This window comes from Mobula birostris, chromosome 15 (assembly GCF_030028105.1).
Source record: "Mobula birostris isolate sMobBir1 chromosome 15, sMobBir1.hap1, whole genome shotgun sequence".
In the NCBI taxonomy this organism is placed as follows: domain Eukaryota; kingdom Metazoa; phylum Chordata; class Chondrichthyes; order Myliobatiformes; family Myliobatidae; genus Mobula; species Mobula birostris.
Genome location: NC_092384.1, coordinates 83,737,664 through 83,763,423, shown reverse-complemented (window position 1 = coordinate 83,763,423; position 25,760 = coordinate 83,737,664). Strand labels below are relative to the sequence as shown.

Sequence of the window (25,760 nt, the reverse complement as noted above, 5' to 3'; positions counted from 1 at the left end):
ATGTTATTGGGAAAAGTTGTAAGGGGTAATAACATCTCATTCTTACTCACAATCAATATAGACACACTTCAAAGAGGTGTGCTTAGCCCACTGCTCTACACTCATGTCTGTGTGGCCAGGGGCAACTCACAAATGCCATCTACAAATTCTACTTCTTTACTTCATTAGGAGCTTGAGGAGATTTGGTATGTCACCAAAGACTCCAGCAAATTTCTACATATATGCCTTGGAGGACACGCATAAGATCGAAAGAGGCTTCAGAGGGTTGTAGACACAGCCAGCACTGTCATAAGCACAACCCTTCCCACCACTGAGGACCTTATGGTGGTCCAGTAGTGTAGTGGTTAGCACAGCGCTTTACAGTACAGGGGACCTGGGTTGAATTCTCACCACTGTCTGTAAGGAGTTTGTGCGTTCTCCCCATGACCACGTGGGTTTCCTCCGGATGCTCTGGTTTCCTCCCACAGTCCAAAACCATACCGGCTGGTAGGTTAAATGGTCATTGTAAATTGTCCCAGGATTAGGCTAGGGTTAAATTAGGAGACTGCTGGGTGACATGGCTCGACGGAACAGAAGGACCTATTCCGCATTATGTCCCAATAGGTATAAGTAATGCCAGAGAAATGTATATGAGCTCTGTGCCCGGAGTCAGTACCAAAAGGGCGTAGCTCTCCGGACGCACAACCCCCGCAGCAAACTTGCTGCTCCTGATCTTCCCTGTTGTAACTGCGACACCTCTATAGGGGCACCAGTCTAGAATCAGCACGTCCCCAGAGTCATGAAATCCTAGAACTCTGAAGGCACGTTCGCCTTCCAGGTCACGTCCTTGGGATATCAAAAGACGGCCAGTTGTTACAAATAAATAAATAAATCTTCAAAGGGCGGTGCCTCGGGAAGGCAGCATCCATCACTAAGGACACTCACCACCTGGAACATGCCATCCTCTCATTACTGCCATTGTGGAGGAGGTTCAGTGGTCTGAATCCATACTCAGTGATTTAGCAGCAGCTTTTCCACTCTGCCATCAGATTCCTCAACAATCGATGAACATTATTCCTTTCACATTTTATTTATTTTTATTATAACTTACAGTAATTTTTATGTATTTCAATGTACTGCTGTCACAAAACAATAAATGTCATGACATACCATAAATTCCGGTGTATAAGCCAAGAATTTGGCCTAAATTTTGGTCCTAAAATTAGGGGGTCAGCTTATACAGAGGGTGCCAACTTTGGAAAAACCAATACACCGAAGACAGGTCACATTTATTGGCTGATTTTGCGTCAGATTCGTTCCACTGTCGATGCATGAGTTCTTTGAATGGTTTGTTTAAACTCACATCTAGTAGCTGCAGCACGGACATCAAACCACCGGGGATGACTGCATTGTCCGTATTTTCAGCTTTCAGTGCTGCTTTTGTCTCACCTGACAAGTGCACTTTGAACATGTCCCAGACAAGTAGCAGTTTTTCCTTCCCAAAACTTTCGGGACGTTGGCACCACACCTCTTTAACCCACTTCAAGCAACCCGCTTCGTCCATCCAGCAGCGTTTTTGGACGTAAACAACACCCCGCGGGAATTTTCTGAGCAATCTTTGTTTTTTGTCTCAACACAAGATCACATCTATTCATAAATCAGGTACACCAACTTTGCGTAGCTTTCAAATTTTCACTGACCTCACGGTGTTTTTCGTCCCATTTCAACGCTTGAACACAAATCATTTCTCTGGTAACAATGTATACAGACGACCACTGGTGATTCACCCACTGTAAAACTTTTTCTTCCAGTTCTGGCCACTGGCATATTTTCCCGCAGTTTGCACATTTCGTCTTTGGCATTTTCCCTCAGCGTGTCCTCTGCCTTTCTCCACTCTCTCACCTGTTTCTCGTTTACACTAAACTTCTTAGCAGCTGCAGAATTATTCGTTCCTTTAGCAAAATCAACAACCTTCAGCTTGAAGCCAGCATCGTATCACATTCATTTTAATCTTTTGTACATGCTGGTCGTAACTCAATACTGAGTACACATACTGATCCCGCCACCCCACATTATGTTTTAACGAGATTACGATGGGCACTAAATGGCTTCACAGGGGTTACATTTCAGAGGATTCTTTACCATTGGAGACCTAATCCAAAATTTCCCTCCCTGATTTATTTATTAAGTGTAAGGGGGTTTCGATTTTTATGTTACTGCGGAGGCTAATTAAAATGGCGTCTTTGTTATGTTAATATGGGGAATGCGGCTTTGTTGTCTCAAACACTGAGAAAGTTTGCGCTAGCAGCTTGTTGTGGTTTAGAGGGTGATAAGAAATACGTTATTAACCAATTGGGATAGTTGTTATGGTTTTGGTGTATTTGAAGATACTGTTTGCGAGGGGGTTTTGGGGGCAGAAGGCGGGAGAGCGAGACAGAGGATGGACGAGGTGCTGTGAGTCCGCTAACGGGGTCGGACCCCGAGCGGGACATTCGGCAAGGAGACGGAGACGGATTCGTGTGGAGTGTCTGGTCGACCACCGTTGTTGGTCCCAGGCAGCCGGTCGAGGTGGTCCGAGGGGGTCACAGGGTGAAGAAGAAGGTCCTTGGGCTCCAACGGGTTTTTTTGTGCACGAAGAGATTGAACTTTGATAAGTGTGGCGCCTTTTATTTTCCGTTTATATTTTATTCTCTTTTAATTATATAGTTCCAGTAATATCTATAAACTGTATATCATTTAATTGCATCTGGTGTATTGTCTGTTATTTGGGCGGGGTGGGGTACCTCACACAGCATCCACACAAACTAATTACCCAGTTTGGCGGGGCCGAGGCTGTTTCCCTAGACGACAGCGAGCCGAGCGACCCTGAGGGTGGCCAGGGGGGCTACATAGTGGGGGCTTTGTCCGGGATGCTTGAGTCTGTTGGTATGCTGTGTGGGTGCCCTGTTTAAATCTGTAATGTGTGTCTCTGTGGGTTATTTGCTGGTTATTGCTGTATGCGTTGTGGGTGAGGTCTTTGTTCAAGTTCAGACTAGCATTGCCGAGTTGGAGGTGGCACTCGGGGCTGTCCATGCAGTTGGGAGAGAGAAGGAAGAGTGGTCTGATTTGTAGGTAGGGTCTGCGAATAAATGTTCTAGTTCTGGCAGGCTCCGTCTGGTGCTTGGGATAGTGTCCACCCCAAGAGGGGCGAAGGCGTGCGAGATGTGGGCGGAGCGGATCTCTCAGTTGTTAGTTGAGTGGCAGTGCTCTGTTGAGGGAGAGCGACAGGGATTGGTTAAAAGTTTGAGTAGGCAGGCTGGTGACAGTGTTAGAGCTGTAAGGTTCACTTACACCATAGTGACAGCTGTCAGTTATTTGAAAGAGGGGGGCAAGTTTTCAGTGTGTCTTCTCTGGCTAGGAGGGCGGCTAAATTGCTTGCAGTGCCAGGGGGATCATTTCAGGGGATCAGCCCCTCCCTCAGTTGTTCAGCTGATCAGAGAGGGATCGAGAAACTTAGTGGAGGCCCAGTGGGGGAAAGGCTTGGGGTCTCTGGGGAAGCACGTTCCCAGCAATGTACCACTGAACTTCCGCAAGGAAAAGACCCTATTCCTGAAGGCTTAGAGGGACCATGCCCCAGGGTGTCGCTATGGATCGAGGGAAGCGATGCTAAAGCTATTCTCGACCCCGGGGCACAGATCAAGTTGTTGGACAGTTCGTTTTACAACCGGTGTCTGAAGCATTTATTCTTGACAACCGCTAGGGCACCGGAGACTTTGGGTACTAGTGCCGGTAATTATCCAGAAGACGATGATTGGTTAATGACCCTGGAGTTCATGGAGGCATTTTCTGGGCACCCAGCGTGTCGAGTTGCTTCTGAGGACGTGTGTAGCAGCCTTGAGCCGGTACCGAATTTAAACGAGACCCAGCGGTGGTACGGCTTGGGGAAAGTAGCTGAGGGTGAGACCCTCTTAGTAGATGCTCCAAACCACCACGAGGGAGGGGAGTTGACCGCTGAAGACACCTCAGTGAGAGAGAGGTCGCGGCAACTGGACCCTAGCGGTGTGGAAGATGAAGGCAGCGTGTGTGTGGATTATGCGATGTGGTTCAATGTGCTGCATCTGAGGGGTGGATGTTGCCAGATCCTGAGGAGTGCGGCTGTTGAGCTGAAGATGGCCTTTACTAGTTCCCTAGGATTCTTCCGATCCGAAAAGATGCCCAATGGCATATCCAGAGCCCCTGCATCCTTCCCGCGGGGCATGAGGAAGACCATTGGGGAAGTGAAGGTGTGTGGAGTTTTGACGTATGTGGATGACCGCCTAGAGCTTGGATTCGCCTGGGGGGACTATGAGGCGAGGCGAGTGGCTGAGCCCGGGCAACCGAAGTGAAGTGTCAAATGTGGAGGAGTTTTTGGCCGGAGGAGTTTGGTGCAATGTGAGGAAAATGACCCGACATACCAGTTGAACTTCCTGGTGTTTGGACAGACGGTGGTGGACCGGGGGATGGAAACCCAGGTCGTCAATCTGAATGAGACACAGGGAAGAGAGGGGATTTGCACCGCACTGCGGTCATATACTGACGAATTAATCCAGTGAGAAGAAACAATGACCCGCCTTCGAAGGGATCAGCAGAAACTCAAGACGTCGATTCAGAACAGATTGGAAGACTTGCAAGTTGGGGAAGATCATGGAAGTGTTCTGACTAAGGTCAACAGAAAACCGAGAGCCCAGGGAGGGGAGTTTGACTACACTCCCGAGGAGGTAAAGAAATGAAGGACAGATCTCGGAAAGGGGAGGCGGACGCTTGAAAGGAACCTGAAGATGACTATCGCGAGTTTAAATGGAATGGAAAAACTGAACGTTGACCTGGAGGACGCCCTCAGGAAGAAACAACCGGAGGCTAAACATCCTTTAACTGCTGCTTTTCAGGTCAGGGAGGAAGAAACTGGTGGGGTAACTGCGTCCCAGATTGAAATGGCCAGGAACCCTGAGTCAGAACTGCTGAGGCTGTGGCGAGAGTTGAAGGAGTCCCCGAAGAAGCTGACGTCTCGACTACAGGAGGCTGAAGGGGTAGCCCCGGCTAAATGTTTCAGTTTGGAGAAACTTAACCAGCAGCTATCGATCGAGGGAATGAGGAAGGATACGGATTCGAAGGATGATGTGCTGCACATGTGGAACATGCTGCCTTTCGCTAACTTCCCCATGATTGAAGAAGAGACCTTTGGCCCTTCTCCCACTGAGTCAGGTGTAGTGGGGAGGGCTAGCTGTGGGCAGTCTGAGTTCAGCAGGATTGGGAAGGAGGAGAAGCGGGGCCCTGGACACGGGACTGGGGGCTCCGAGCTGTAGTGGTGGCCTGAGTGAGAGAGGAGTTGGCAAGCAAGCCCGAGGTATCCCTAGTAGTGTCTGAGCCTTTTGGGTTTAGGTGAGGGGGTACGGAGGTCTCAGAGGGTTAAGAAGCTCCCAGATAGGTTGGCCTATTTAGCGCCCGTGGGACGGGTGTAAGGTCCACTGTTTGGGGAGCACTGTCACTGTGCGTATCTGTGTACGTGTGTGTTATGTGTCTGTAGGACTGGGTGGCGAGTTATTTAGAAGTCATGAGGACATGACTTTATTTGGTGGGGGGAGAGTGTAAGGAGGTTTCGATTTTTATGTTACCGCAGAGGCTAATTAAAATGGCGTCTTTGTTATGTTAATATGGGGAATGCGGCTTTGTTGTCTTAAACGCTGAGAATGTTTACGCTAGCAGCTTGTTGTGGTTTAGAGGGTGATAAGAAATACGTTATTAACCAATTGGGATAGTTGTTATGGTTTTGGTGTATTTGAAGATACTGTTTGCGAGGGGGTTTTGGGGGCAGAAGGCGGGAGAGCGAGACAGAGGATGGACGAGGTGCTGTGAGTCCGCTAACGGGGTCAGACCCCGAGCGGGACGTTCGGCGAGGAGACGGACTTGGACTCGTGTGGAGCGTCTGGTCGACCACCGTTGTTGGTCCCAGGCGGCCGGACGAGGTGGTCCGAGGGGTCACAGGGTGAAGAAGAAGGTCCTTGAGCTCCGACGGGTTTTTTTGTGCACGAAGAGATTGAACTTTGATAAGTGTGGCGCCTTTTATTTTCCGTTTATATTTTATTCTCTTTTAATTATATAGTTCCAGTAATATCTATAAACTGTATATCATTTAATTGCATCTGGTGTATTGTCTGTTATTTGGGCGGGGTGGGGTACCTCACACACCATCCACACAAACTAATTACCCAGTTTGGCGGGGCCGAGGCTGTTTCCCTAGACGACAGCGAGCTGAGCGACCCTGAGGGTGGCCAGGGGGGCTACATAAGTATTTGCTTATAACGCTCTACAATGTGTAGGCCTGTTTTCTTAGCAGGTACTGGTTCACAAAATTTCTAGGTTCTGGATCTGGCAAAGCTGAGTATCGGCATGTGAGATCTTGCGATCTTTTCTGGTTAAATCAAAAACCTCTATGAAAGGGGTCGGCTTATACAAAGGTAACATGAAAAAGTCACTTTGTTAACCTTGAAAATGGGGGGGTCAGCTTATTCTCTGGGTCAGCTTATACTCCAGAAAATACGGTATGTCAGTAATAATAAGCCTGATGCTGATTCTCATTAACTATTGTATCTGGATCTTCACAATTTTGTGTACATATATCATAATCCCTCAGGAAGCTCAGCCTAGTTAATCTCCAACTGGAACACTCTATCCCAGGCAATATCCACGTGAATCTCCTCTGCAGCATCTGAATAACATCCTTCCTCTAGATCAGATATAGGAGCAGAATTAGGCCATTCAATCCATTAGGTCAATCTCTCATTCCTTCTCCCCGTAATTTTTGACACCCTGACGAAGCAAGAACCCATCAACTTCCTCTATGAGTATACCCGATGACTTGGCCTCCACAGTCCTCTGTGGCCATGAATTCCATATAAAATCTCCGTCTGTTCTGAGTCTGTGCCCTTTGGTCCGAGAGTCCCCTACTACAAGAAGCACCCTATCCACACCTACTCTATCATTTTAGTATTCAATAGGTTTCAATCAGATCCCCTCTCATTCTTCTAAGCTCCACTGCGGTAACCAGAATCGTTCACACTATTAGATACCCACAATACATCACCTTGACCTGGCCACAATCAACTTCCACTTGCCATTACTCAGCCCAAGCGACCAGCTGATCAACATCATTCTGCCATCCATCACCAACAACCTTCCTGTTATCTAAACTGATCTATATCCCACTTTCAGTACGCTGGATGAACTCAGCAGGTTGGGCAGCATCAGTTAGAAACGATGAGTCCACGTTTCGGGCCAGAACTCTTCGTCAGGGCTGAAGAATGAAAGATGGGGAAGGATTTGAAGAATGCTTGTAGCGTCAGTTGATAGACCAGTAATTTGAAAGACAAAGGGATGGGGAATGGGGGAGGGGAAGCATTGACGACATAGCCCTTGAAAATAATGGGTAGAAGAAGGAGGGGGAACCATGAGGGAGGTGATAGGCAGTTGGGGGAGTGGGTAGAGTGAAATAGGGATAGGGGAAGGGAGGGGGAGGGAATTACCGGAAGTTGGAGAATTCTATGTTCATACCAAGGGGCTGGAGACTACCTAGACGGTATATGAGGTGTTGCTCCTCCAACCTGAGTTTAGCCTCATCATGGCAGTAGAGGAGGCCATGTATGGACATATCTGAATGGAAGTGGGAAGCAGACTTGAAGAGGGTGGCTACCGGGAGATCCTGTCTGTTGTGGCGGACAGAGCGGAGGTGCTCGACGAAGCGGTCCCCCAATCTGCGTCGGGTTTCACCGATGTAGAGGAGGCCACACCAGGAGCACCGGATGCAATAGATGACCCCAACAGACTCACAAGTGAAGTGTTGCCTCACCTGGAAGGACTGTTTGGGGCCCTGAATGGTGGCAAGAGAGGAGGTGTAGGGACAGGTGTAGCACTTATGCTTACAGGGATAAGTGCCGGGTGGGAGATCCGTGGGGAGGGACGTGTGGATCAGGGAGTCGTGGAGGGACCGATCCCTGCGGAAAGCAGAGAGGGGTGGAGAGGGAAAGATGTGCTTAGTGGTGGGGTCCTGTTGAAGGTGGCGGAAGTTGCGGAGGATAATGTGCTGGATCCGGAGGCTGGTTGGGTGGTAGGTGAGGACAAGGGGAACTCTGTCCCTGTTGTGGTTGCAGGAGGATGGGGTGAGGGCTGAAGTGTGGGAAATGGAGGAGCTGCGGGTGAGTGCATCATTGATGACAGTAGAAGGGAAACCACGATCCTTAAAGAAAGAGAACATTTGAGATGTCCTGGAATGGAAAGCCTCATCCTCAGAGCAGATGCGGCAGAGACGGAGGAACTGGGAATAGGGAATGGCATTTTTGCATGTGGTGAGGTGGGAAGAGGTATAGTCGTGGTAGTTATGCATGTGGTGGGGTGGGAAGAGGTATAGTCGAGGTCGTATAGACCCCACCACTAAGCAACCTTCAACAGGACCCCACCAATAAGCACATCTTTCCCTCTCCACCTCTCTCTGCTTTCTGCAGGGATCGGTCCCTCGGCGATTCCCTTATCTGCAAATCCATCCCCACTGATCTCCCACCCGGCACTTATCCAAGTCACTTATTTGGCCAAGTCATAATGGTTCCCATGCAACTTAATCTTCAGGATGAGTCCACTGTGAGGGATTTTCTCCACAAAGTTCACATAGACAAAATCTACAGCTCTACCTTCATTAATCACCCCAGTATACCTTAAGACTTTAATTTCTCTCTGGTGTACCAGGAATTTACAGAGATTATAATCTCACCATGAAGCAGAGCTGGGGGCAGCCGAGGCCCAAACTCTTCTGAGTCAGGGGACGTCTGTGGATTGCACTGCCCAGGTCGTGTCGTGCCATCATGTCCTTTCGCTCTGAAACCCAACTCCTCCTTCACCGAATCTGGAACAACAAACTGTCTTCAGCCAGAGAAGTTGCTCCAGTACAAGGTCAAGCAAAGGGCAAGCATCAATACAATCTGCTTTAATGAGGACACACAGAAAACAAGCAAAGAGGAAACAGTATACTTGGTGCGCGTTTGTCCAGTTACAGACTAGAAAAACTGAAAAGGAAATTGCCAAATGAAAGACTTGGTGCACATTTGTCCAGAAACATTTCCTACAGCCATGGTCTCTTCACTGATGAAAGGGACGACAGCTACAACTAAATGCAATAAGGTTTGTTACTGGGCAAAAGTGAAGTTTGCTGTCACCTCATTTGTTTGCCTTTACTTTTGCCATGTTTTTGTGTATTATTTTGCTGTATTTAACGTGCAATAAAACGAGTTACTGGGCAAAAGTGTCAAATGTATCTATTGAATGTTTACACAAGCAATAAATACATTAATACAGCACCTCGTTAAATGTATAAAACATGTCTGCATCAGTGTTATCTTGTATTTCCATACAATGCTACATCAGGCTGTTACACATCTATTGTCAGATATTGTTGTGGTGTTGGAGGTTGCGTTCACGAAAACAATGAAATGCTGCGCTGCCGCCACCATTTGTTCCGGCACGTCATGACAGCGGTTTTAAAATTAGCCAGTTACCCCGTACACACGACAATGGCCAACCGGTGTTTTCAGATTTAAACACTCTGGAGAGTGTTTTAGAAAAACTCCGTTTTCGGGGGAGGAAAACGCCGTTTCAATGTGGACGGAGGGTCAAAACGAAGAGAAAAAGCTTCGGTTACAGATTTATCCCGTCTAGTGTGGGCGTAGCCAGAGTGACGCTCCCTCCACACACAGTGAAGATCCCTCTGCACCATCACATCATATACTCCCAAGGTCAGACAGAGTGAAGCTCCTTCTGCACTGTCTCATCACACAATCCTGGGGTCAGACACACAGTGAAGTTCCCTCTACACCATCACATCACACCACACACTCCCAGGGTCAGACTCAGAGTGAAACTTCTTCCGGTACTGAGCAGTATCAGAGCTGCTCACGATAGAGATCCGTACAAGGAATTGGAATATTCAAGGGAAAAAGCAAACCTGAAATTAACCGATCACAGAGGTGCTGAGTGAACTCTCAGAGACATCACCATACCTGGCTGATCGTTGGGAGAATTAGCTTGCTGTCCAGGCTTGACAGTATCTTGTTGCTCAGGAGCAGCCTCTGTTTCACTGTTGTCCTCGTCGTCTTCATCAGAGGATGATGATGATGAGGATCGTTCCTCTGATGAGCTAGCAAAGACGGCTTTGAACAAGTCCATGGGCAGTCGGCTTTTCTCATCCTCCTCAGAATCTGCCTGTGTGGACAATGGAGGGTTACCCTGGAAACCAGAAGCTACACTCCAGACTTGCCTCGCAAGACTGGCATTGGGGGTGATCAAACAGGAAGCATCTCAACCCTACTGCAGGTCTGGCACTTGTAAATGGATAAGCGTTGAGGGTATTAAGACCGTAACACCAGAAGACACAGCAGCAAATTAGGCCGTCGAGTCTGCTCTGCTATTCCATGATGGCTGATTTATTATCCCTCTCAACCCCACTCTCCTGCTTTCGCCCTGTAACCTTTGACGCCCTGACTAAGTAAGAACCTAGCAACCTCTGCTTTAAATATACTCAATGACTTGGCCTCCACAGCTGTCTGTGGCAATGAATTTTACAGATTCACCACCCTCTGGCTAAAGAAATTTCTCCTCATCTCTGTCTGACTTATCCATAAGATAAGGATGCACAGAGTCGGGGGTGATGTATTAGTATGGATAGAGGATTGGTTAACTAATAGAAAGCAGAGAGTTGGGATACATGGGTGTTACTCTGGTTGGCAATCAGTGGTGAGCGGTGTGTCGCAGGGGTCGATGCTGGGCCTGCAACTGTTCACGATTTACATTAAAGATCTGGAAGAGGGGACTGAGTGTAGTATATCTAAGTTTGCTGATGATACTAAATTGAGTGGAAAAGCAAATTGTGCAGAAGATACAGAGAGTCTGCAGAGAAGAGATATAGATAGGTTAAGTGAGTGGGCAAGGGTCTGACAGATGGAGTACAATGTTGGTAAATGCGAGGTCATCCACTTTGGAAGGAAAGATGAAAGAGCAGATTATTATTTAAATGGTAAAAAATTGCATCATGCTGCTGTGCAGAGGGATTTGGGAGTGCTTGTGCATGAATCAAAGGTCGGTTTGCAGGTGCAGCAGGCTGTCAAGAGGCAAATAGAATGAAAGGGTTACCACATGAGGAATGTCTGGCAGCACTTGGGCTGTATTCCCTGGAGTTCAGGAGAATGAAGGGGGATCTCATAGAATCATTCAGAACGTTAAAAGGCCTGAACAGATTAGACATGGCAGTTATTTCCCATGGTAGGGGAGCCTAGGACAAGAGGGCATGACTTCAGGATTGAAGGACGTTCTTTTAGAACAGAGATGTGGATAAATTACTTTAGTCAGAGGGTGGTAAATCTGTGGAATTTGTTGCTATGAGCGGCTGTGGAGGCCAAGTCATTGGGTGTATTTAAGGCAGAGATAGATAGGTTTTTGATTAGCCAGGGCATCAAAGAGTATGGGGTGAAAGTAGGAGAGTGGGAATGACTGGAAGAATTGGAACAGCCCATGATTGAATGGCAGAGCAGACTCGATGGGCTGAATGGCCTACTTTTGCTCCTATATCTTATGATCTTATTTCTATTGTTCTTACGTAAATGAATGTCTCTATATTCTGAGGCTGTGCCCAATGGTCCTGGACTCCCCAACTAAAGATATCCTCTCCAAATTTACTCTATCAAGGTCTTTCAATATTCAATAAGTTTCAATGAGATCCTCCCCTCATTCTTCTAAACTCCAGTGAATACATCCTCAGAAGCATCAAACGCTCCTCACACATTAACCCTTTCATTCCCAGAATAATTCATGTGAGCCTCCCCTGGACACTCTCCAATGCCAGCATATCTTTTCTTAGATAAGGGGCCCAAAACTGCTCACAATACTCCAACAGTCTGACCATTGCCTTGTACACCCTCAGCATCACATCCTTGGTTTTATATTCTAGTCCTCTTAAAGCAAATGCTAACATTTGTCTTCCTCACAACTGTAAGTTAGCCTTTAGGGATGGCCCTAATTATATTAATTTAGGATGGCTAGGATGGACACGATGGATTGCTGTGGTATGACCCAACAGAATTGTGTAACAGTGGGTCCAAGGCTGGAATTATTCAATATACGCACGGGGGCCACTTTATTAGGTATACCTGGTCACCTGCTCGCTAATGTAAATATCCAATTAGCCAGTCATGTGGCAGCAACTCAATGCATAAAACATATAGACATGGTGAAAAGATTCAGTTGTTGTTCAGACCAAACATGAGAACAGGGAAGAAATGTCATCTAAGTGACTTTGATGGTGGAATGATTATTGGTATCAGATGGGGTGTTTTAAGTATCTCAGAAACTGCTGGGGTTTTCATGCGACTGGGAGATTGCTTTGCTGAACACCTACGCTCTGTCCGCCAGAGAAAGCAGGATCTCCCAGTGGCCACACATTTTAATTCCACATCCCATTCCCATTCTGACATGTCTATCCACGGCCTCCTCTACTGTAAAGATGAAGCCACACTCAGGTTGGAGGAACAATACCTTATATTCCGTCTGGGTAGCCTCCAACCTGATGGCATGAACATCGACTTCTCTAACTTCCGCTAATGCCCCACCTCCCCCTCGTACTCCATCTGTTACTTACTTTTATACACACATTCTTTCTCTCACTCTCCTTTTTCTCCCTCTGAATATACCCCTTGCCCATCCTCTGGGTTCCCCCCCCTCGCTCCTTGTCTTTCTTCCCGGACCTCCTGTCCCATGATCCTCTCGTATCCCTTTTGCCAATCACCTGTCCAACTCTTGGCTCCATCCCTCCCCCTCCTGTCTCCTCCTATCATTTTGGATCTCCCCCTCCCCCTCCCACTTTCAAATCCCTTACTAACTCTTCCTTCAGTTAGTCCTGACGAAGGGTCTCGGCCTGAAACGTCGACTGCACCTCTTCCTAGAGATGCTGCCCGGCCTGCTGCGATCACCAGCAACTTTGATGTGTGTTGCTTGAATTTTCAGCATCTGCAGAATTCCTGTTGTTTACCTTATCTTCCGGTTGGTTTTGCTGGCTGTGTCCAGGTTTCTCTCCCTGCGGCAGAGCTGAGCTGCTTTCCGGCACTGTTTCAGGTCCAGCCACAGCCCGCGGTTGTCCAGCAGCACCTTTCCCCTTGTCCTCCGCTGACAGGTCCCACCTGGACTTTCGCTTCAATTCAGGAGCTTCTGGATCAGACAGCAGAGAATTTGTGGGATGGATTAATATGGCTCATAACAGCACAGAGAACTGACAACACTGGAAACCTTCCCACTGACCAACTACCACTACCAGCAGAGAACCGCACTCAGCCCAGTGCCCTGCCTACAAGTGTGCGGACCTCAGCTTCACCTCGTGCTCAGTGAGATACAGTTACTGCTTGCTAACATTTCAGAAGGTTGCCACCCTCCAGTGAGATTTATTTATTTACTTTACTATGAAGATACAGTACAGCATAGAACAGCCCCTTCTAGCCCTTCCAGCTGACCGCCCAGTAACCCACCAGTTTAACCCTAGCCTAATCACGGGACAAATTACAGTGACTAATCAACTTACCAACCAATACAACTTTGGACTGTGGGAGGAAACCAGAACATCCAGAGAAAACCTACACATTCCATGGGGAGGATGTACAGAGAACACCAAAATTGAATTCCAAACTGCAGTGCCCAGCGCCCCGAGAAACAGCATCATGCTAACTGCTACGCCACTGGGGTTACCGTCTCCACTCAGAAGGATGCCACTCTCCAGGTGGGATCTGCCCACCTGCCAAGGGAAAGAGATCCTTTTCGTTGATTCGACCTCGAGCGATTCTGTGTTGCTGAAGTAATTTCCTCAGCATCTTTTATGGAAAACAACCTCATTCTATCCAGTTCTTCCAGGCAGGGCAATATGCAACCTCTCCAACAGAGTCACACCTTTCCTGTGATGTGGTGACCTGACTGGCTCTCTCCCTGACAACAACGCCCATCCATCATCTGCCCCTCCACCCACTGACCTGCCCGTCTGTCTCTCCCTGACAATAACCCCTTCCATCTGCACCTTCACCCACTGACCAGCCTCTCCCTGACATTGGCCCCCAATCGTCTCCCCTCCCACCTTTCTCCTGTGTGTCCCCACCCCATCCACCTCACCCTGACTAGACCATTGATTCCTCTCTGACCAGACTGTTGATACATTCCTGCAGACTGAAGCTCTTTTCCTCACTGTCACAAGCACGACCAATACTCGACATTTAATTCTAAAACACAGTGTAGACGAAAACATCAGGGATCAGTGCTGAGCTCAGCCGATGCACAGGTAACAGCCCTCAGTCACAAAAACATCAGCTAACGCCTGTCCTCAACTGAGCACATTATCCCACTGTGCACACTTGTCCTATTCGAAACTCAACAGTCCCTACTCTTAGAAATATAGAAAACCTACAACACAATACAGGCCCTTCGGCCCACAAAGTTGTGCCAAACATGTCCCTACCTTAGAAATTACTAGGCTTCCCATAGCCCTCTATTTTTCTAAGCTCCGTGTACCTATCTAAAAGTCTCTTAAAAGACCCTATCGTATCCACCTCCACCACCGTTGCCGGCAGCCCATTCCATGCACCCACCACTCTCTGAGTAAAAAACTTACCCCTGACATCTCCTCTGTACCTACTCCCCAGCACCTTAAACCTGTGTCCTCCTCTGGCAACCATTATAGCCCCGGGAAAAAGCCTCTGACTATCCACGCGATCAATGCCTCTCATCATCTTATACACCTCTATCAGGTCACCTCTCATCCTCCATCACTCCAAGGAGAAAAGGCCGAGTTCACTCAACCTGTTTTCATAAGGCATGCTCCCTAATCCAGGCAACATCCTTGTAAATCTCCTCTGTACCCTTTCTATGGCTTCCACATCCTTCCTGTAGTGAGTCAACCAGAAATGAGCACAGTACTCCAAGTGGGGTCTGAGCAGGGTCCTATATAGCTGTAACATTACCTCTCGGCTCCTAAGTTCAATTCCACGATTGATGAAGGCCAATACACCGTATACCTTCTTAACCACAGAGTCAACCTATGCAGCTGCTTTGAGCGTCTTATGGACTCAGACCCCAGGATCCCTCTAATCCTCCACAATGCCAAGAGTCTTACCATTAATACTATATTCTGCCATCATATTTGACCTACCAAAATGAATGACCTCACACTTATCTGGGTTGAACTCCATCTGCCAATTCTCAGCCCAGTTTTGCATCCTATCAATGTCCTGCTGTAACCTCTGACAGCCCTCCACACTATCCACAACACCTCCAACCTTTGTGTCATCAGCAAACTTACTAACCCATCCCTCCACTTCCTCATCCAGGTCATTTACAAAAATCACAAAGAATAAGGGTCCCAGGACGGATCCCTGAGGCACACCACTGGTGACAGACCTCCATGCAGAATATGACCCGTCTACAACCACTCTTTGCCTTCTGTGGGCAAGCCAGTTCTGGATCTACAAAGCAATGTCCCCTTGGATCCCATGCCTCCTTACTTTCTCAATAAGCCTTGTATGGGTGCCTTATCAAATGCCTTGCTGAAATCCATATACACTACATCTACTACTCTTCCTTCATCAATGTGTTCAGTCACATCCTCAAAAAATTCAATCAGACTCGTAAGGCACAAACTGCCCTTGACAAAGCCATGCTGACTATTCCTAATCATATTATATCTCTCCAAATGTTCATAAATCCTGCCTCTCAGGATCTTCTCTATCAACTTACCAATCACTGAAGTAAGACTCACTGGTCTATAATTTCCTGGGCTCTCTCCACTTTGTTTCTTGAATAAAGGAACAACATCCGCAACATCCAATCCTCCGGAACCTCTCCCGTCCCCATTGATGATTCAAAGATCATCGCCAGAGGCTCAGCAATCTCCTCCCTCACCTCCCACAGTAGCCTGGGGTACACCTCATCCAGTCCCAGAGACTTATCCAACTTGATGCTTTCCAAAAGCTCCAGCATGTCCTCTTTCTTAATATCTACATACTCAAGCTTTTCAGTCTGCTGCAAGTCAGCACTACAATCACCAAGATGCTTTTCCATAGTGAATACTGAAGTAAAGTTATCATTAAATACCTCTGCTATTTCCTCTGGTTCCATACACACTTTCCCACTGTCACAGTTGATAGGTTCTATTCTTTCATGTCTTATCCTCTTGCTCTTAACATACTTGTAGAATGCCTTGGGGTTTTCCTTAATTCTGCCCACCAAGTCCTTCTCATGGCCCCTTCTGGCTCTCCTAATTTCCTTTTTAAGCTCCTTCCTGTTAGCCTTATAACCTTCTAGATCTCTAACATTACCTAGCTCTCTGAACCTTTTGTAAGCTTTTCTTTTCTTCTTGACTAGATTTATTACAGCCTTTGTACACCACGGTTCCTGTACCCTACCATAACTTACCTGTCTCATTGGAACGTACCTGTGCAGAACTGCACACAATCCTTAGTTACCTTCTAATGTTCTTATCTTTGGATATGCATTGACCAGCTCATTCCTCACTTGCCTGGTATGCTACACAGAACCCGAATGTGTTTCAGGAGTTCTCTGCTCTCAATACCCCCTGCACCTGACTGAGTGCCCACTATCCTCAGGGTAACTGAATTCCCTCAATACTCTGTGCACCTGACTGAGTGCCCATTACTCTCAGGGTAATTGAATTCCCTCAATATCCCCTGCACCCGTGCCCGCTTCAACTAAAGTCCCCATATGCTGATAACCACTCACTAGGTGATGTGCCCATTACCCTCAGGGTAGTTGAAGTCCCCATATGTTGATAACCACTCACTAGATGACGTGTTTGACTGTCCAGATCCCTTTGTTGGCTCCATCCCACTGGATGCAGGAACAGAGGGAGCCGTTAAGAAGTTGAACACCGAATACTTGTCTCGTTTCACCTTAAGCAGTCCAACAACTGTTGACCTGTAGAATCAAGCATCAAGGTACATAGAGTTGTCACAAAACAGTCCAGAGAGAAAGTCGAACAAATCCCAAAGCTATGCAGTTTGGTACATTAACAGCCACGGCCAGTTGTCCCAAGTGTGCCAGTCTGAGGGAGCTGTTGGAATGTGGATTCATCGTTTGGGCCATGGTCCAGATGCAGGTTGATGGGTCTAAGCAGAATAACTGCTTGGTATTTATTTTATTTATTTCCAGATACACAGAGCCGTGCCATCCAGTAACTCCTGTTTTAACCCTAGCCTAATCACAGAACAATTTACAATGATCAATTAACCTACTAATTGGAACCTCTTTAGACTGTGGGAGGAAATCCACACATCCCACGGGGAGGACGTATGAAGTTCTTACAGGTGATGCCGGAACTGAACTCCAAACTCCGACACCCCCGCCCTTAGCTGCTCTGTTACCATGGCACCCATACCATACAGTGGCATGGACTAGATGGACCAAAGGTCCTGTTTCTGTGCTGGAGTGTTCTATCACTCTAAATGAGTGGTTAATGGATAGCACCATCCCAGTGGGCCGAAGGGCCTTTGTGACTCTAAGACCCAACAACCTCCATATCTCTGGCAGAACAGCTGGTCTCACTCACCCGCCGACTCTGCTATCACCTGCCACTAGTATGTCAGGTTTAAAGTCCTGTCCAGTCAATTTGATCCTGTGGTCTGGAGAGGGAGAGGGAGAGGGAGAGGGAGTGCTATGTTGATTGCTTGCTCAGCGAGTATTGAAGGTTCCCACATATTCTGCTCTGAGACCCTCTTTCATCTACTGAGAGCTCGTTTCCTGCACACTCAACAACTGTAATTCACTACACAAACAACAGGCAGTTTGCTGACTTAGGAACTCCTCAGGTCGACAGAATCAGTGGCAGGAAAGGAAATGTCGACGCTTCGGGTCCTAAGGAGAGGCGAGTGGTGATTGGGGGACTGAAGAGGGGGGAAAGGTGACGATCAGGTTGCACTAGGTAAGAGAGTGGGTGGAGATCACACAGTTCAGCATGTGACCAAACATGCTGTATGTACCCAGTGTCGGGGCACCAGATATTCAGTCCAGTGGGGACCGAAAACTCTGTAAGTACCCAGGGTAGGGGTCTCAGACACCCACAATCCAGTGGGGACTGAAAACTCTGTACGTGCCCAGGGTAGGGGTCAGACACCCACAACCCAGTGGGGACTGAAAACTCTGTACATACCCAGGGTAGGGGTCAGACACCCACAGCCCAGTGGGGACTGAAAACTCTGTACATACCCAGGGTAGGGGTCAGACACCCACAACCCAGTGGGGACTGAAAACTCTGTACATACCCAGGGTAGGGGTCAGACACCCACAACCCAGTGAGAACTGAAAACTCTGTACTTACCCAGGGTAGGGGTCAGACACCCACAACCCAGTGGGGACCGAAAACTCTGTACTTACCCAGGGTAGGGGTCAGACAACCACAGCCCAGTGAGGACTGAAAACTCTACGTACCCAGGGTAGGGGTCTGGGACATTGAACCGTTTGCAGAGCAGTTTGTCAGGATGCCACTCAAACTTGTCTCTGGTCAGAGCCCCAAACATCTTCATTTTCACTGCAGCCTCCTTGTCATTGACGTCACCCTGTACAGAGAGAGGGCAGGGGTCATCTGGAGCGACAGAGTGGGCAGAGGTGAGCCGGGGAGGTGGCAGAGAGCCAGGGGTCAGCGGGGGGGGGGGGAGGGAGAGGAAGGGTCAGCTGGGGGTTCGACAGAGAGCAGGGGTCCGCTGCGTGGAGGGGACAGAGAGAGCAGCAATCAGCTTGGGGGAGGTGACAGAGAGAGGAGGGGTCAGCTGGCGGGGGGGCAGTGGTCAGCTGGAGGTTAACAGAGAGGCGGGGGTTCAGCTGGGACATGAGGGCTCAGGTGGTATGATAGTAGTCAATCTTGGTGGTAGGGAAGAGATGGACTCCGTGTGGGATTTCTGTATTAACTTCGTTGCTCAGCATATTTCACCCCATCCCAGCCCATGAGAGGCATAGTCAGGGTAGATAGTTAGAGACTTTCCACAGGGTGAGAGGTCTCATACCAGAGGGCACTGGGTGAGAGGTCGCATACCAGAGGGCATTGGGTGTGAGGTCGCATACCAGAGGGCATTGGGTGAGAGGTCACGTACCAGAGGGTACAGGGTGAGAGGTCGCATACCAGAGGGCAGAGGGTGAGAGGTCGCGTACCAGAGGGCAGAGGGTGAGAGGTCGCACACCAGAGGGCAGAGGGTGAGAGGTCACATACCAGAGGGCAGAGGGTGAGAGGTCGCATACCAGAGGGCAGAGGGTGAGAGGTCTCATACCAGAGGGCACAGGGTGAGAGGTCGCATACCAGAGGGTATTGGGTGAGAGGAGTCATACCAGAGGGCATAGTCTCGTAGGTCATATATTAGAGGGCATAAGGTGTGAGGTCACATACTAAAGGGCATAGCTTTAAGGTGGAAATTTTAAACGTTTACATGCTAAGTATTTTTTTTTACACGAAATGATTGGTGGGTGGAACACCCTGCCAGGGGTGGTGCTAGAAACAGATACATTAGAGACATCTAAGTGACTCTTTGATAGGCACATCATTTGGAAGAAAAATGGGGGGCGATTTGGGAGGGATAGGTTAGTCAGATCTTGAAATAGTTTAAAAGGTTGGCACAACATGGGTCAAAGGGCCTATACTGTGCTGTGCTGTGCTGTACTGTTCTATGTTCTTCCTGATCTGTGCACTGCAGCATAATATGCAAGGATTTTACTCACTTGCTACGTCATCACGTCTATGTACTGGGTTTTAAAAATACAAACTTCACTTACAAGCTAATTACAAATCACATGCAGAATAACTTAGCAGTAGGTTGCCTGGATTTGGAGTCCTGGACTAAAAGAGGGAGTTGTGTGGACTCGTGTTTTATTCCATGGAAGGGGTGATCTGATAGAGGCACAGTACACAGAATCATAAAAAGGGAGAAAGCACACAGTCTGCTTCCTGAGGGAGAGGTTACTGACCACAAGAGGGCACAGGTTAAAGATCAGACGGGAGAGATCAGAGGCAAGAGCCTCATTATAGGAAAGATGGAGAGACTTTAGAGAGGGTGCAGAGGGGATTTACCAGAATGCATGTCCCATGAGGATAGGTTGAGCAAAGGCTTTTCACTTTGGAGTAAAGGAGAATGAGGGACAACTCGCGAGGTGTATACAAGTTTATGAAACACATAGGTAGAGTGGACAGCCAGAGACTTTTGTCCAGCAATAGCCAATTCCACAGAACATTTAAGATGAATTTAAGGAGCAAAGCTTAGGGGAGATGGCAGAGGCAGGTTCTACACATTGAGAGTGGTGGTGCCTAAACCGCACTGCTGGGAGTTGTGGTGGAGGCAAATACACGAGGGACATCAAGAGACTCTTAGGCAGGCGCGTGGATGTAAGAACAATGTGGGGTTATGGGCTGCGTAGGAGGGCAGGGTTCGATTGATCGGTGAGTAAGTTGTGAATCGAGGGGCCGGTGCCGACCACTCTGGGCCCAGGGGCCTGTGCTGTGCTACTCCGGGCCCAGGGGCCTGTGCTGTGCTACTCCGGGCCGAGGGGCCTGTGCCGTACTACTCTGGGCTCAGGGGCCTGTGCCATACCACTCTGGGCCCAGGGGCCTGTGCCGTACCACTCCGGGCCCAGGGGCCTGTGCCGTACTACTCTGGGCTCAGAGGCCTGTGCCGTACTATTCTGGGCCGACGGGCCTGTGCTGTACCACTCTGGGCCCAGGGGCCTGTGCCATGCTACTCCGGGCCCAGGGGCCTGTGCGCTACTACTCTGGGCCCAGGGGCCTGTGCCGTGCCACTCTGGGCCCAGGGGCCTGTGCCGTACCACTCTGGGCCGACGGGCCTGTGCCGTACCACTCCGGGCCCAGGGGCCTGTGCCGTACCACTCCGGGCCCAGGGGCCTGTGCCGTACTACTCTGGGCCCAGGGGCCTGTGCCGTACTACTCTGGGCTCAGGGGCCTGTGCCGTACCACTCCGGGCCCAGGGGCCTGTGCCGTACCACTCCGGGCCCAGGGGCCTGTGCCGTACTACTCTGGGCTCAGGGGCCTGTGCTGTACTATTCTGAAAGGCACATTTCTTCACACAAAAGGCAGTGCATATTTGAAATGAGCTACCGAAGTCGTGATTACAGTAGTAACATTTACATTAACACTAAAAACCATCCGGATAAGTCCATGCAACACACATCAAAGTTGCTGGTGAATGCAGCAGGCCAGGCAGCATCTCTAGGAAGAGGTGCAGTCGACGTTTCAGGCCGAGACCCTAGAGATGCCGCCTGGCCTGCTGCGTTCACCAGCAACTTTTATGTGTGTTGCTTGAACTTCCAGCATCTGCAGAATTGTTTGCGGATAAGTCCATGGATGGGTTTAAGACCCGGATCTGGGCCATACCCTCCAAATATCCGGACCTGCCTCTCGGTTTTTTTGCACTACCTTACTTCCCATTTTTCTACTTTCTATTTATGATTTATAATTTAAATTTTTAATATTTACTAATTTTAACTATTTGTAATATTTATAATATTTAATATTTGTAATCCAGGGAGTGTGAAGCGCAGAATCAAATATCGCTGTGATGATTGTATGTTCTAGTACCAATTGTTTGACAACAATAAAGTATACAGTATAAAGGATAGGAGAAGATCAGAGGGCTAAAGGTCAAAGGCAGGCAGACTGGACTAACAAGCTGGGCAACACAGTCAGCACAGATGAGTTGGGCTGAAGGGCCTGTTTCTGGGCGATGTACTTTGTATAGTATACAATAAAGGAGATCAGGTATTGGTGTGTTGACATTCTAGGGCTAACATTAAGAAGGAGAACAAAAGTCTCCTGAAGAACATTAAACTACAAGTCCACAGAGCCCGATGGGATCTATCCCGTAATATTGAGGCAAGACAGGAAATTGCTGGGTTTCTAACCACAGGTGAGTTCCCAGATCACCGAAGTGCAACCAGCATTGCTCTTTTGTTTAAGACACGGGACACGTGTCCCTCACAACTCGGCACGACATAGAACACTACACAGAAACAGGCCCCTTGAACCAACTAATCCGTGCCTAGATTAATAGTTTATTGATCCCATGGGACTGCCTAGTCCCATCGACCTGCATCCAGACCGTAGACCTCCAACATCCCTCCCATCCATGCTGTTGTTGTTGAGTGCCATCGAGTCATTGTCGACTCATGGTGCCCCTAGCAATAGTGAAGTTGTCCATAAGGTTTTCGTGGCAAGATACGGGAGTAAGTTGCCAGGGTTTTCTTCTGCGCAGATACTGCTGCCCAGCCAGATTCAAGCTCAGGACCATCCACCTCAAAGTCTGGTGCTGATGCCACTACAGCACCGGCTGGCCCGTCCATGGGCCTGTTCAAACTTTGCTTTAACATTGAAATTGGATCTGCATTCACCTCTTGCGCTGGTAGCTCATTCCACACTCTCACCACCCTCTGATCCCCTTAAAGATGTGTGCTTGTGACTCACCCACCACCAGAGTGACGATGCTCCCCCACCCCCACACCGCCTCAGACTACCTCTTGTTGTTCTGGGACCTCCATTTGGTCCGAGTCATCCGGCAGCTTGGCACGAGTGAAGCGGGAGGACAAGGAGGCGCTGATGGGGCGATACAGAGCTGCGGCTCTGCTGAATTCCTCCCGCTCACGCCCCTGCTCCCATTCCGTCATGCTGGGGTCCAGGCTGATGTTCAGGGCATCTAAGGAAAGTCACACACAACAGGGTGGGGTTACAGGGGGCAGGCAGTGCAACCAAGCCTCCACGCCTTCACATCAGAAGGTGACCGGCTGACCCAAGAAGTCAGTTTTTCCCGTGAGCTGCGCCGCTCCTGGATGGACAGCAGGGAATTGAACGTATTGCCAGGACCAGAGGGAGCGATTGACCAGGCTGCGTCTTTATTCTTGGAGCGTAGGAGAATGGTGACCTAGCAGAAATGTTTAAAATGGTGAGAGGCAATGATAAGGTAACAGTTATTTCCCCAGGAAAGGGGAGACCAAGTCTTAGGGTGAGAGGGGAAAGTTTCAAAAGGGGCCTGAGGAGAACACTTTCATGCAGAGGGTGGTGAGTATATGGAATGAGTTGCCAGAGGCAACTACCTCAATATCTTTTTGCACTACTTAATTTTTTTAATATATACTTATTATAATTCATAGTTTATAGGTATTGCACTGTATTATTTCCACAAAACTAATTTCATGATAGACGCCAGTGATATTAAACCTGACTCTGATTCCTGTCCTGTCCTCTCACCGCCCACTTCTTCACACGAGGGATGGGAGTCTGGAATCTTCTCCCTATTGAGGCTGGTGGGGGGGGGGGGGGGGGGGGGCGGGTGCCGAGAGTTGGTGGAAGATGTTGCAACAGTGGCCATCAGTCAGGACAAGGAAGACATCAGCATATGGGCCAACACAAAGCAGAGGCACCGACCACTCTCACCATGATGGCCAGCGTTCAGCTTCCTCACGTACTCCTCGTACCGCTTCTGCTTTTCAGGCTCCTTCAGGAAGGGTTTAAACTCACTGGATCTGGCCAAGCACCCACTGCTGCTGGGCTGGGAGGGCAGTGGCCCAGGCGGGTGTGGGCTGGGAACATGGCTTGCTGTTCGCTGCACCTCCTGTAGCCTCAACTTATCCTCTTCAGCAAGGAGATCGAACACTGAGCAGGGCCCTGCAGGTAACAGAAGAAACCTTCAGATCTCCAGGAGCAAGTATATGATCCACCACACAGTCAGTAACTAGCAATTCACCAGCACTGTTCCATCAGTAACTATCAACTTATCCAATCGTCCATCCATAACCAGTAACTTATCAATCCCAGGCTGTCAATAACCAATAACTTAAGCTTACAAAGTAAATTTAAGGTTTTAACAAATCCCAGGAAACTTCTCAAACTACAAGAAAGAAATCCCTCTTGGAGATAATCACACAGCAAGAGGTGCGGTACATGTAGTTAGCCACACAGCCAGCAGGGCAGTACCAGGCGGAGTGCCACACAGCCAGCAGGGCAGTACTAGATGGAACGCCACACAGCCAGCAGGGCAGTACTAGATGGAATGCCACACAGCTAGCAGGGCAGTACCAGGCAGAGTGCCACACAGCCAGCAGGGCAGTACCAGATGGAATGCCACACAGCCAGCAGGGCAGTACCAGGCGGAGTGCCACACAGCTAGCAGGGCAGTACCAGGCAGAGTGCCACACAGCCAGCAGGGCAGTACCAGATGGAATGCCACACAGCCAGCAGGGCAGTACCAGGCGGAGTGCCACACAGCTAGCAGGGCAGTACCAGGCAGAGTGCCACACAGCCAGCAGGGCAGTACCAGATGGAATGCCACACAGCCAGCAGGGCAGTACCAGGCGGAGTGCCACACAGCTAGCAGGGCAGTACCAGGCAGAGTGCCACACAGCCAGCAGGGCAGTACCAGGCAGAGTGCCACACAGCTAGCAGGGCAGTACCAGGCAGAGTGCCACACAGCCAGCAGGGCAGTACCAGATGGAATGCCACACAGCCAGCAGGGCAGTACTAGATGGAATGCCACACAGCCAGCAGGGCAGTACCAGGAGGAGTGCCGCACAGCCAGCAGGGCAGTACCAGGTGGAGTGCCGCACAGCCAGCAGGGCAGTACCAGGCGGAGTGCCACACAGCCAGCAGGGCAGTACCAGATGGAATGCCACACAGCCAGCAGGGCAGTACCAGGCGGAGTGCCACACAGCCAGCAAGGCAGTACCAGATGGAATGCCACACAGCCAGCAGGGCAGTACCAGGCGGAGTGCCACACAGCCAGCAGGGCAGTAGCAGGTGGAGTGCCACACAGCCAGCAGGGCAGTAGCAGGCAGAGTGCCACACAGCCAGCAGGGCAGTACCAGGCGGAGTGCCACACAGCCAGAGGAGTGGTGTAGCCATTATCCCACACAGCTGGTGGGACTGTACAGGCGGAGTGCCACACAGCCCCAGTGGCATTACAGGCGGAATGCCACACTGTCAGAAATGCCATCTTTCCGATAAGACAAACTCAAGACAGATGCTAATGATCCACTGGGACCTTGAAGGAGCGAGCGCTCCCCAGTGTTTGGGTATTACCTGTGGTAATGTGGTGCAAATACTGTGCAGTCATCAGTCACGGTAATGACCAGAGGCCGGAATGTTCTTCAATGTTGCTCTCTCACTCGACACACATGAATGTTGTGAAAGATTCTGTACACATGCACGTTCCTTCTCTATTTAGCACAGAGTGACTCAGTGTACACATGACATACCGCTGACTGATTACCTTGGGGCTGTATATGGTGACATATATGTACTCTGATAATAAATTTACTACACGTGGGTACTCCATGAGTTGTGCTTTGGTCTCTCTCCTCAAGGCAAAGGCCTGGTGCTGAGGAGGGTGCTGTACCTGGCAGAGCTCTCTCTCCCAGCAGCTCCCTGCGCTGAGCTGCGTTCAGCTGGTGACGGCTCTTTATGGTCGTGTCACTGCTGAGCTGCCCTGTCGATTCCAGCAGGGCCTGGGCCACTGTGCTGCTGACGGCACCTGAAGGCACCACTGGCCGGAAGTAGTGAACGGGTCGGTAATCCCTGGGCAGTTCTGGAGGTTCGTATACCTGGGGCAAGGAACAGGTGAACATGAACGGTTAAAGACAGTCGCAGGCCCTCTCCCCACTGTCTGTAAGGTAAGAGTTAATTGTGATAAAATAAAATGGAAGCT

General features: G+C 49.2%; 1 protein-coding gene across 3 annotated transcripts in view; it reads right to left on the bottom strand.

Annotated features, from left to right (window-relative positions):
* gpatch1 (G patch domain containing 1) overlaps positions 1-25,760 on the bottom strand; it is a 72,714-nt gene that overhangs the window by 14,544 nt on the left and 32,410 nt on the right. The window contains exons 10-18 of one of the 3 annotated variants that reach the window (XM_072280025.1): positions 25,452-25,656; positions 23,495-23,725; positions 22,579-22,757; positions 18,502-18,629; positions 16,859-16,992; positions 13,058-13,233; positions 10,038-10,239; positions 8,756-8,887; positions 1,645-1,931 (exon numbers count right to left, since the gene is read on the bottom strand). In XM_072280025.1, coding sequence (XP_072136126.1) covers positions 1,681-1,931; positions 8,756-8,887; positions 10,038-10,239; positions 13,058-13,233; positions 16,859-16,992; positions 18,502-18,629; positions 22,579-22,757; positions 23,495-23,725; positions 25,452-25,656 — 1,638 coding nt within the window. In that variant the 3' untranslated portion in view covers positions 1,645-1,680. Of the gene's footprint in view, positions 1-1,644; positions 1,932-8,755; positions 8,888-10,037; positions 10,240-13,057; positions 13,234-16,858; positions 16,993-18,501; positions 18,630-22,578; positions 22,758-23,494; positions 23,726-25,451; positions 25,657-25,760 lie in introns of those variants that run through there. The other 2 variants (XM_072280023.1, XM_072280024.1) reach the window with 2 other exon arrangements.